Genomic DNA, 13,249 nt, shown 5'->3' with positions numbered 1-13,249 from the left:
AAGTTTCTTTCAATACATAGGAAACAAATGAGAGGCAAAAGTAGAGATTGGGCCGCTCCAAATTGATGCAGGAAGGCTAGTAATGGGAGATAAAGAAATAGCTGAAGAACTTAATAAGTACTTTGTGTCAGTCTTCACAGTGAAAGACAGGAGTAATATCCCAACAATTAAGGAGAGTCAGAGTTGGGTATGGTGGCCATTACAAAGGAGAAAGTACTAAAAAAGCTAAAAGGTCTAAAAACTGATTAATCTCCTGGCTCTGATGGGCTACATCCTAGAATTCTGAGGGAGGTGGCTGAGGAAATAGTGGAGGCATTGGTAGTGATCTTTCAAAACTCACTGGAATCAGGGAAAGTCCCAGATGATTGGAAAACTGCTGTTGTAACCCCCTTGAAAGGATCAAGACATAAGATGGAAAATTATAAGCTAATTAGCCTAATCTCAGTTGTAGGTAAAATTCTAGAATCCATCATTAAGGATGAGATTTCTAAATTCTTGGAAGTGCAGAATCGAATTAGAACAAGTCAGCATGGATTTAGTAAGGGGAGGTCATGCCTGACAAACCTGTTAGAATTCTTTGAAGAGGAAACAAGTAGGTTAGATCATGGAAACCCAATGGATGTTATCTATCTAGACTTCCAAAGGGCCTTTGATAAGGTGCCTCACAGGAGTCTGCTGAGTAAAGTGAGGGCCCATGTGTTCAAAGTGAGCTACTAGCATGGATTGAGGATTGGCCATCTGACAGAAGGCAGAGAGTTGGGATAAAAGATTCTTTATCAGAATGGTAGCTGGTGACAAGTGGGGTCCGCAGGGTTCAGTATTGGGGCCCCAGCTGTTCACTTTATATATTAATGATCTGGACGAAAGGACTAGGGGCATTCTGGCGAAGTTCGCCGATGATACGATGTTAGGTGGACATGCAGGTAGTTCTGAGGAAATGGGGAGGCTGCAGAAAGATTTAGACAGTTTAGGAGAGTGGTCCAAGAAATGGCTGATGAAATTCAATGTGAGCAAATGTGAGGTCTTGCACTTTGGAAAAAAGAATACATCTCTGCCCCTCACCCTGTCACTATCCCAGCACACCCTCTACACCGCACCCTGTCACTATCCCAGCACACCCTCTACACCATACCCTGTCACTATCCCAGCACACCCTCTACACCGCACCCTGTCACTATCCCAGCACACCCTCTACACCGCACCCTGTCACTATCCCAGCACACCCTCTACACCATACCCTGTCACTATCCCAGCACACCCTCTACACCGCACCCAGTCACTATCCCAGCACATCCTCTACACCGCACCCTATCACTATCCCAGCACATCCTCTACACCGCACCCTGTCACTATCCCAGCACACCCTCTACACCGCACCCTGTCACTATCCCAGCACACCCTCTGCACCGCACCCTGTCACTATCCCAGCACACTCTCTGCACCGCACCCTGTCACTTTCCCAGCACACCCTCTACACCGCATCCTGTCACTATCCCAGCACATCCTCTGCATCATACCCTGTCACTATCCCAGCACACGCTCTACACCGCACCCTATCACTATCCCAGCACACCCTCTACACCGCACCCTGTCACTATCCCAGCACACTCTCTGCACCGCACCCTGTCACTTTCCCAGCACACCCTCTACACCGCATCCTGTCACTATCCCAGCACATCCTCTGCATCATACCCTGTCACTATCCCAGCACACTCTCTGCACCGCACCCTGTCACTATCCCAGCACACCCTCTACACCGCACCCTGTCACTATCCCAGCACACTCTCTGCACCGCACCCTGTCACTTTCCCAGCACACCCTCTACACCGCATCCTGTCACTATCCCAGCACATCCTCTGCATCATACCCTGTCACTATCCCAGCACACTCTCTGCACCTCATGCATATTGTTTTCCTTTGTGTTCACTGTTGCAGGAAGGGGAAGTGGATGAAGCTGGGAGTCTGAATCCTCACTCTCAGCCACTTCGGGAGCATGAGGAGACCATGCAGGAGCTGATCCACCCGGTGAGTCCTCACATGAACTATCGCAGCATATGTGTGAACCTATGAACAGGGAAGGTAAGAGGCAGGAGTGGTCCATTCTCCACCATTCATTGCAACCATGGCTCCCACACTGGAGTCTCAATGTCACTTTTCTGCTATTCCCCAATACCCTTTGTTCATCAGGAATCTATCTACCTGCCTTTAATCAAAGAATCATACAAGGATGCAACAGAGGAGGAGGTCATTTGGGCCATCATTGCCTTAGCTGGCTCTTTGAAAGGTCTATATCATTAGTGCCACTCCCCTGTTCTTACCCCATTGTCCAATAAGTTTTATTTTTAATCCCTAGTGCCAGTGTTTACACTGAATTTCCTTTTGAATATTGGTGGGAAATCACAGCACTGGATTAAAGCATTTCCACTGAGCAGCAGAAGAACAATATTGAGAACCAAGCAGCCACATTTCTCACCAAATTTGACATATACACATAACTGCATGGTCCTACAGTGACCCGCCTGGCCTCCGCCTCTGACTTCTGCAGAGTTCCCTGCTTCGTGATGGGGAATGAATTTGCAAAGTGATTGTGGGTATCATACATGGCTCAACGGGGAAGGCCTTTGGCTCTGAGTCCCATTCCAAAGACTTGACCATAAAATCTAGGCTGATGGTCCCAGTGTAGCAGGGACAGAAGTACCAGCTCTCGATGAAATGTTAAATTGTTCATACTCTCAGATAAATGGGAAAGATCCCATGACACTCATTTTGAAGGTTGTTATGTCTGACTCTCCAATACGTATCTATCAACTGACACTGCTCAAATAGTTTTGGGAGCTTGTTGCATGCAGATTGCCTGCTGTGTTTCCTACAATAGCCACTGTACTACAAAAGGTGCTCCGGTTTCCTCCCACAGTCCAAAGATGTGTGGGTCAGGTGAACTGGCCATGCTAAATTGCCCGTAGTGTTAGGTAAGGGGTAAATGTAGGGGTATGGGTGGACTGCGCTTCGGCGGGTCGGTGTGGACTTGTTGGGCTGAGGGGCCTGTTTCTACACTGTAATCTAATCTAAAATCAGATGAACGTTGAAAGCTTCCCAGATCTATCAATGTCCATTTGCAGATTAATTTGTCCTCTACACAACTTACTTTCCTACTTGCCTTGGTGACAGCAGCAAAGTTAGCAACCAGACATTAATCCAGCCACTAAAAAGGCTACCTCATTGTCCCAACGGGACCTTGATCAGGTGAGCTTCCAGCCTAGGAGTGGCAGGTGGAGTTTAATTTAGATAAATGCGATGTTCTGTTCTGGAAACCATGAGGTGGAGGAGCCAGTGTTGGACTGGTGTGTACAAAGTTAAAAATCACACACCAGGTTATAGTCCAACAGATTTAATTGGAAGCACACTAGCTTTTGGAGCGCTGCTCCTTCATCAGGTGGTTGACGGAGCACACTCTGAAAGCTAGTGCTTCCAAATAAACCTGTTGGACTATAACCTGGTGTTGTGTGAATTTAACTGTTTTGGAAAGACAAATCAGGATAGGACTTTTACACTTAATGGTAAAGTCCTGAGGAGTGTTGCTGAACAGAGACCTTGGAGTACAGGTTCATAGTTCCTTGAAAGTGGAGTCGCAGGTAGATAGGATAGTGAAGAAGGTATTTAGTATGCTTGCTTTTATTTGTCAGTTGGGAGGTCATGTTGCAGCTGTACAGGACAATTGTTAGGTCACTTTTGGAATACTATGTTCAGTTCTGGTTTCCTTCCTATTAGAAGGATGTTGTGAAACTTGAAAGGGTTCAGAAAGATTTACAAGGATGTTGCCAGGGTTGGAGAATTTGAGCTATAGGCAGAGGCTGGATAGGCTGGGGCTATTTTCCCTGGAGCTTCGGAGGTTGAGGAATGACTTTATAGAGGTTTATAAAATCATGAGGGACATGAATAGGGTGAAAAATCAAAGTTTTTTTCCCCAGAGTAGGGGATATTACGAAAACTGGAGGGCATGTGTTTAAGGTGAGGGGGAAAGATTTTAGAGAGGCCTAAGGGGCAACATTTTCATGCAGAGGGTGATGCGTGTATGGAATGAGATGCCAGAGGAAGTGATGGAGGCTGGTACAATTACAACATTTAAACGACACTCTGGTTACATGAATGGAAAGGGTTTAGAGAGAAAGGGGCCAAATGCTGGAAAATGGGATCAGATTAATTTGGGGTATCTGGTTGGCATAGATGAGTTGGACACAAGGGTCTGTTTCTATGCTGTACATCCCTATGCCTCTATATGGAATGTAAATAGTTCAGGACACAGCACTGATCCCTGAGGCACTCACTTTATCTTGCTGCCCTGAAAATGACCAATTTAATCTTGCATTTTGCTTTCTGTGAGCTTCCTAACCCTCAATCTGTACCAACTTGTTACTCCATATGCTCTTACTGTTGAAGTGGCTTGAAAGGGTTACCTGGATTTGAGCTACAGGGAGAGGCTGAATAGGCTGGGGTAGTTTCCCAGGATGTAGGAGGCTGAGGGATGACCTCTTAGAGGTTTATAAAATCATGAGGGGCATAGATAGGTTGAAAAGACAAGGTCTTTTCCCTAGGATAGAGGAGTGTCAAACTAGGTGGCATAGGTTTAAAGTGAGAGGGGAAAGATTTAAAAGGGATCTAAGGGACACCTTTTTCATGCAGAGGGTGGTGTGTGTATGGAATGAGCTGCCAGAGGAAGTGGTGGAGACTGGTACAGCTGCAACATTTCAAAGGCATTTGGATGGGTATATGAATAGGAAGGGTTTGGAGGGATATGGGCCAAATGCTGACAGATGAGACTAGGTCAACTTGGAATGTCTGGTCAGCATGGACGAGTGGAACCAAAGGGTCTGTTTCCGTGCTGGTTAATTCCGTGCTGGTTAAAATTATGTTGCCTCTGTCTGATTGCATTGAGATTTTCAATGTGCCCAGATAACATCCTTAATAACAGATTCCAGCATTTCCCTTATGACAGATGTTAGACTAACTATCCTAACTGAATGAGCTACATACACTGTTTTCCAATCTGATGGGATCTGTCCAGAATCTAGGGAAGTTTGGAAAATTAGAACCAATGCGTCAACTATTTCAACAACCACATCTTTTCAGATCCCTTAGGATCTGGGCAGTTACAGAGGTACAGAGTCATTGAGATGTACAGTGCGGAAACAGACCCTTCGGTCCAACTCGTCCATGCTGACCAGATATCCCAACCCAATCTAGTCCCACCTGCCAGCACCCAGCCCATATCCCTCCAAACCCTTCCTATTCACATACCCATCCAGATGCCTCTTAAAAGTTGTAATTATATTAGCCTCCATCAATTCTTCAGGCAGCTGATTCCATACACGTACCACCCTCTGTGTGGAAAAAAGTTGCCCTTTAGGTTCCTTTTATATCTTTCCCCTCTCACCCTAAACCTTTGCCTTCTAGGTCTGGATTCCCCACCCCAGTGAAAAGACCTTGTCTACTTATCTTATCCATGTCCCTCATGATTTTACAAATCTCTTTAAGGTCACCCCTCAGCCTCTGATGTTCCAGGGAAAACAGCCCCAGCCTATTCAGCCTCTCCCTATAGCTCAAATCCTCCAACTCTGGCAACATCCTTGTAAATCTTTTCTGAACCTTTTCAAGTTTCACAACATCCTTCTGATAGGAAGAAGAGCAGAATTACACACAAAATTCCAAAAGTGGCCGAACCAATGCCCTGGACAGCTGCAACATGACCTCCCAACTCCTGTACTCAATACTCCGACCAATTAAGGAAAGCAAGCCTTCTTCACTATCCTATCTACCTGCGACTCTACTTTCAAGGAGCTATGAACCTGCATTCCAAGGTCTCTTTGTTCAGCAACACTCCCTAGGACCTTATCATTAAGTGTATAAGTCCTGCTAAGATTTGCTTTCCCAAAATGCACCACCTCTCATTTATCTAAATTAAACTCCTTAGCTCATTGGTCCATCTGATCAAGATCCCATTGTAATCTGAGGTAACCTTCTTCACTGTCCACTACACCTCTAATGCTCCCATCCAAATCATTTAAATAAATGATTAAAAGTAATAGACCCAGCACCGATCCTTGTGGCACAGGCTTCCAGTTTGAAAAACAACCCTCCACCACCACCATCTATCTTATATCTTTGAGCCAGTTCTATATCCAAATGGCTAATTCTCCCTATAAACCATGAGACCTGACCTTGCTAACCAGTGGTTCAGGCAACATCCAACGAGCAGCGAAATCGACATTTCAGGTAAAAGCCCTTCATCAGGAATAAAGGCGGAGAGCCTGAAGCGTGGAGAGATAAGCTTGGGGAGGGTGGGGGTGGGGAGAGAGTAGCATAGAGTACAATGGGTGAGTGGGGGAGGGGATGAAGGTGATAGGTCAGGGAGGAGAGGGTGGAGTGGATAGGTGGAAAAGGAGCTAGGCAGGTCGGACAAGTCCGGACAAGTCATGGGGAGAGTGCTGAGCTGGAAGTTTGAAACTAGGGTGAAATGGGGGAAGGGGAAATGAGGAAGCTGTTGAAGTCCACATTGATGCCCTGGGGTTAAAGTGTTCCGAGGTGTCTCTAAATCGCTCTGCTAAGAGGCTTCCAGTCTCCCCAATGTAGAGGAGACACCCGCACCAATCAACCACACCGCCCCGTGGCCCAACATTTCAACTCCCCCTCCCACTCTGCCGAGGACATGGAGGTCCTGGGCCTCCTTCACCGCCGCTCCCTCACCACCAGATGCCTGGAGGAAGAACGCCTCATCTTCTGCCTCGGAACACTTCAACTCCAGGGCATCAATGTGGACTTCAACAGCTTCCTCATTTCCCCTTCCCCCACCTCATCCTAGTTTCAAACTTCCAGCTCAGCACTGTCCCCATGACTTGTCTGGACTTGTCCGACCTGCCTAGCTCCTTTTCCACCTATCCACTCCACCCTCTCCTCCCTGACCTATCACCTTCATCTCCTCCCCCACTCACCCATTGTACTCTATGCTACTCTCCCCCCACCTCCACCCTCCCCAAGCTTATCTCTCCACGCTTCAGGCTCTCTGCCTTTATTCCTGATGAAGGGCTTTTGCCCGAAACGTCGATTTCGCTGCTCCTTGGATGCTGCTTGAACTGCTGTGCTCTTCCAGCACCACTGATCCAGAATCTGGTTTCCAGCATCTGCAGGTATTGTTTTTACCTTGCTAACCAGTGTCCCATGGGTAACCTTGTCGAAGTCTTATTGAAAGGCTTTTAATTGCTCCTGGTGATTGTACTTTGTGTCAGTTCCTTCTTCACTTCCACCTCCTGATTGAGAATGATTTAGAATCATAGTATTTTACTGTACAGAAGGAGCCCATTCAACAAACCATGTCTGTACCAGCTTCCGAAAGAGAGACCGAGTCCCATTGGAATGGAGTCCCATTTTGCACGGTTCCGTAAATTCATCACTTTCAAATATCTATCCAACTCTCTTTCGAAATCTCCACCTCCGCATTCTCCAAGGCAGCACATTCCAAATCGCAACTGCTCTGAGTAAAGAAATTACTCCCCATTGTTCATTTCAAGATTGAAATGAATCTTGTTCATAATTTTGAACACCTCAATACGGTCACCTCTTAATCTTCCCTGCCCCAAGGAGAATAAGCCCCATTTCTCTAATCTTCTTTTGAATCTAAAGTCTCTTATTCCTGAAATCATTCCAGTAAATCTCTTTTGCACTTTCTCCACAGCTTTAACATCCTTCCTTAACTAAGATACCAGGAACTGAACACAATACTCCAAATTTCTAGGATGTCATTTCTAAGCTCCACAGTGTGACAACTACATAATATCTGTTCAATTCATCCATCATTTCCTTCTTTTCCATGATTAGTTCCCCAGGCTCACTCTCATTTTACTTATTCATTTTCCTGTAGAAACTCTCAGTATATGTTTTCATTAGAATCCATCATTAAGGCTGAGGTTTCTAAATTCTTGGAAGAGCACAGTCTGATTAGAACAAGTCAACATGGATTTAGTAAGGGGAGGTCGTGCCTGACAAACCTGTTGGAATTCTTTGAAGAGGTGACAAGTATGTTAGACCAGGGAAACCCAGTGGATGTGGTCTATCTAGACTTCCAAAAGGCCTCTGATAAGGTGCCACATGGGAGGCTGCTGAGCAAGGTGAGGGCCCATGGTGTTCGAGGTGAGCTACTGGTATGGATTGAGGATTGGCTATCTGACAGAAGGCAGAGAGTTGGGATAAAAGGTTCCTTTTCGGAATGGCAGCTGGTGACAAGCGGTGTCCCGCAGGGTTCAGTGTTGGGGCCACAGCTGTTCGCCTTATATATTAATGATCTGGATGAAGGGACTGGGGGCATTCTAGCGAAGTTTGCCGATGATACGAAGTTAGGTGGACAGGCAGGTAGTACTGAGGAAGTGGGGAGGCTGCAGAAGGATCTAGACAGTTTGGGAGAGTGGTCCAGGAAATGGCTGATGGAATTCAACGTGAGCAAATGCGAGGTCTTGCACTTTGGAAAAAAGAATAAAAGCATAGACTACTTTCTAAATGGTGAGAAAATTCGTAAAGCCAAAGTACAAAGGGATCTGGGAGTGCTAGTCGAGGATTCTCTAAAGGTAAACATGCAGGTTGAGTCCATGATTAAGAAAGCGAATGCAATGTTGTCACTTATCTCAAGGGGGTTGGAATATAAAAGCACCGTTGTGCTACTGATACTTTATAAAGCTCTGGTTAGGCCCCATTTGGAGTACTGTGTCCAGTCTTGGTCCCCACACCTCAGGAAGGACATACTGGCACTGGAAGGTGTCCAGCGGAGATTCACACGGATGATCTCTGGAATGGCAAGTCTAACATACGAGGAACGGCTGAGGATCCTGGGATTGTATTCATTTAGAAGATTAAGGGGAGACTTAATAGAAACTTACAAGATAATACAGAGCTTGGAAAGGGTGGACGCTAGGAAATTGTTTCCATTAGGCGAGGAGACTAGGATCTGTGGACACAACCTTAAAATTAGAGGGGGTCAATTCAGAACAGAAATGCGGAGATATTCTTCAGCCAGAGAGTGGTGGCCTGTGGAATTCATTGCCGCAGAGTGCAGTGGAGGCCGGGACGCTAAATGTCTTCAAGGCAGAGATTGATAGATTCTTGATGTCTCGAGGAATTAAGGGCTACGGGGAGAATGCAGGTAAGTGGAGTTGAAATGCCCATCAGCCATGATTGAATGGTGGAGTGGACTCAATGGGCCGAATGGCCTTACTTCCACTCCTATGTCTTATGGTCTTATGGTCTTATTTCAAGCTAGCTATCTCTTATATTTAATTTCTTCCCTTCTTACTAATCTTTTAGAAATTTTTTGCTTTTTTAAAAAAATGTTCAATCTTCTGAACTGTCACTAATCTTCATGGAGTTGTATTTTTCTATCTTTAACTTCCGCAGTAATATATTCTCAAATCTTTGCCACTCCATCTTTACTGACCTAACCTTTGTCTTAATTCCTTGATTCACTTTAATCAATTGTTTTCATGTCTTTATAACTGACCTTTTTAAATTTAAAACATTAGTCTTAGACTAACACTTCTCTCCCTCAAACTGAATGCAAAATGCAATCATGTTACAATCAATGCTACCAAGTGGCATCTTCACGGTGAGTTATTTAATTAATTTTGTCTCATTAGATGTTACCACATCTTCAAGAGGCTACTCTGGTTGACTCTAAAAATGTGCTGCTCTTGAAAACTGTCCTGAAAATTCATTATGAACCCATCTTCAAGGCTATCTTTGCCAATCTGATTCACCCAATTGCTACATGAGAACTAAAATAACCCATGATTACTGTTATACTTTGCTCACAAGCTCCCATCAGTTTTTCCTGTATTCCCTGTTCCATGGTACTGTGACTGTTAGATGTCTATAAACTACATTCACAAATGACTTCCAACCTGAAATGGTCTAGACGTTAATCTTTAGGATTAAATTAATCGCAATCTCTATTAAATTAATGTCATCCTTATTTAGAAGTGCTACCTCTCCAACATTTCCTAGCTTCTAAAAGATCTAAAACAACCCAACCTGAATATTCAGGTCTCAGCCTCTGTCAGCTTCCATTGTGTGTGAGGACAAGTGTCAGGGCACATGAGAAGGAGTGAACATAAAACATAGAACAGCACAGTACAGGCCCTTTGGTGCCCACCTTTTATCCTACTCTAAGATCAAACTCACCTACATACCCTACATTTGAGAGCAAGTGAGGGTGGGCAGTAAATGTTGGGTGAATCGGTGCTGCCAACATTTCACGGAATTAACATCCTTAAAAATAAACCTTTATTCCCACTTGTCACCTACCCTTTAATCTTTCCCACTCTTGTTTCTTAGAACAGAAGTCCATGTGGCGAGTTTGTGGAGAGACGGACCCAGTTTGCCAGGGAGACCTTGTCAAGCGAGCAAAATTACGTGCAGACTCTGGAGATTGTGAAAGACATTTACTGGGTTCGGCTCAGAGCAGCACTGGCTTCCAACCGTGCAGTCTTGAGCGTGGCCAATATCCACATCATCTTTTCTGACATCCTCTTGATCCTGGAACTCAACAGGTGCACACCTGACACTTTATTGAAGCAGGATAGCACAGGTTATCAAACCCACCGCGATATCTGAAGGGCGTAAGAGTGGGAACTGGGTACTGTCCCTTGGGTCAACTTTGCTGAGAGACATTAGTCAAATGCACCATCTTTCTGTCTGAATCATTGTATGTGTAAACCAGTTTAACCCCTCACTCAGATCCCAGTTTGTAACTCGCACAGGTAACCCTTAGTCTATACATGAAGGTGAGACAGTGTCGAGTGGGAATGTCACTGGACCAGTAAATCAGAATCTTATCCTGGGGGCATGGGTTCCAATCCCACCATGTCAGATAAGTCTGGAATACAAAAAGACTGGCTTAATAGTGAAGGTGTAAGAATTGCTGCAAAACCCTACCTGGTTCAGTAATGTCCTTTAGGGAAGGAAATCTGCCATCAATACCTGCTCTGACCCACAGCAACGGGTTAACTCTGAAATGGCCTAACAAGCCATTTGGGGCAGCACAGTGGCTTGATAGTTAGCACTGCTGCTTCACAGCACCAAGAACCCAGGTTAAATTCCAGCCTCAGGCAACCTCTGTGTGGAGTTTGCACATTCTCCCTGCATCTGCGTGGGCTTCCTCTGGGTGTTCCGGTTTCCTTTCTCAATCCACAAATGTACACCTTAGGGTGGACTGGTCATGCTAAATAGTGGAGAAAGTGAGGTCTGCAGATGCTGGAGATCAGAGCTGAAAATGTGTTGCTGGAAAAGCGCAGCAGGTCAGGTAGCATCCAAGGAACAGGAGATTCGACATTTCGGGCATAAGCCCTTCTTCAGGAATGGGCTGAAGAAGGGCTTATGCCCGAAATGTCGAATCTCCAGTTCCTTGGATGCTGCCTGACCTGCTGCGCTTTTCCAGCAACACATTTTCATGCTAAATAGTGTCCAAGAACATGCAGGCTGGGTGGGTTAGCCATGGTAAATGTGGGGTTATGGGAATGGGAGAGGGAGGTGGATCTGGGTGGGATGCTCTTCGAAGGGTCGGTGTGGGGCAGATGGCCTGCTTCCACGCTGAAGTGTTTGTGTGATTCTATGAACCACTCATTTTAAGGGTGATTAAGGATGTGTGACAAATGCTGGCTCTGTCAGTGACACTCACATTAGTCATGTTAGTTCTGAGAGTTATATTCCTTGTCCATTCTAATAACAATGACTGTTCTTCTGAATGTTGCAGAAGTTTACTGAGGGACTTGAGAGAACGTCTCAGCGAGTGGGGTCCGTCGCAGTGTCTGGGAGATGTCTTTGTGAAGTTCAGCACCAGACTGACAAACTATACCAACTTCTTCAACAACTACAGTACCATCCTGAAGACTATTGACAAGGTGCTAGTCTGCTTGAGGTGCCTGATCTTGCTTGATTGCATTATGATGGCATTCTGGTCTCCCTGCTGAAGATGTTGTGAAATCTGAAAGGGTTCAGAAAGGAAATGGCACGGTGGCTTAGTAGTTAGCACTGCTGCCCCACAGTGCCAGGGACCTGAGTTCAATTCCCACCTCGGGCAACTGTCTGTGTAGAGTTTGCTCCGGTTCCCTGCAGGTTAGGTAAATTGGCTATGCTAAAGTGCCTGTAGTGTTAGATGCATTAGTCAGGGGCAAATGTAGGGGAATGGGTCTAGATGGGTTACTCATCGGAGGGTCAGTGTGGACTTGTTGGGCTGAAGGGCCTGTTTCCATACTGTAGGGAATCTAATCATTTACAAGGATGTTGCCAGGATTGGAGGATTTGAGCTATAGGGAGAGGCTGGGGCTGTTTTCCCTGGAGGCTGAGGGGTGATCTTATAAAGGTTTATAAAACTATGAGGGGAATTGTTAGGGTGAATAGTCAAGGTATTTTCCCAAGGGTAGGGGAGTCCAAAACTAGAGGGCATGGGTTTAGATTTAAGAGAGGGCTAAGGGGCAACTTTTTCACATTGAGGATGGTACATGTATGAAATGAGCTGCCTGAGGAAGTGGTGGAGATGGTACAATTACAGCATTTAAAACGCATCTGGATGGGTATATGAATAGGAAGGGTTTACTGGGATATGGGCCAAATGCTGGTAAATGTGACTAGATTAATTTAGAATATCTGGTTGGCATGGACAAGTTGTACTGAAGGGCCTGTTTCTGTGACTATAAATGCCAACACAGGCTAAATGGGCTAAATGGCCTATTCCTGTTTCTGTATTCCTACATTACTGCGAGACATAAGCTGGTGCTGGGGAGGACAGATTAACTAAGAGCATCTCGCAAAGGTTAACTTCAGCTGAAATTCTCATCCTGAACTTGAAAATGTGTCGCCTGAAGTTTCATAACTTCCAGTGAACTTAAAATCAGCAACTTGAACTAACAGGTTAGTTACCAACCAGCCTGGGATCCCCTTCCTGGGCAGAATCAACGGCAAACTGTGCAGTTGAGCAATTGATTTAATGAGTAAACCTTAGCTTTTTAACCTGCCACGTCCCTCTGACACTCGCTGTGGCCTTGTCTTCCTCAAAGCCAGTATCCACCTATAATGGGAATTCTGAAACAACAGAACAGGGGACAGTGGGAGAAAGTTGCAAATGCTGGCCTTACATTTCTCATCCATTTAAATCCTGCAATGGTCTTCTCCCTCCGTGTTCATCTCTGGAACCTCCTCCAGCCCTGTAAGCCTC

The 13,249-nt window shown here is 45.5% G+C and overlaps 1 protein-coding gene across 1 annotated transcript in view; it reads left to right on the top strand.

Moving 5' to 3' along the window:
- The window catches only part of LOC132819278 (epithelial cell-transforming sequence 2 oncogene-like), a 60,812-nt gene that overhangs the window by 31,605 nt on the left and 15,958 nt on the right, over positions 1-13,249 (top strand). The window contains exons 14-16 of the mRNA XM_060830703.1: positions 1,936-2,025; positions 10,372-10,586; positions 11,789-11,936. Coding sequence (XP_060686686.1) covers positions 1,936-2,025; positions 10,372-10,586; positions 11,789-11,936 — 453 coding nt within the window. The remainder of the gene's footprint in view (positions 1-1,935; positions 2,026-10,371; positions 10,587-11,788; positions 11,937-13,249) is intronic.

This window comes from Hemiscyllium ocellatum, chromosome 10 (genome assembly GCF_020745735.1).
Source record: "Hemiscyllium ocellatum isolate sHemOce1 chromosome 10, sHemOce1.pat.X.cur, whole genome shotgun sequence".
In the NCBI taxonomy this organism is placed as follows: Eukaryota; Metazoa; Chordata; class Chondrichthyes; order Orectolobiformes; family Hemiscylliidae; genus Hemiscyllium; species Hemiscyllium ocellatum.
Note: the sequence above shows the minus strand (reverse complement) of the source record. Positions and strands in the feature narration are given on the sequence as shown.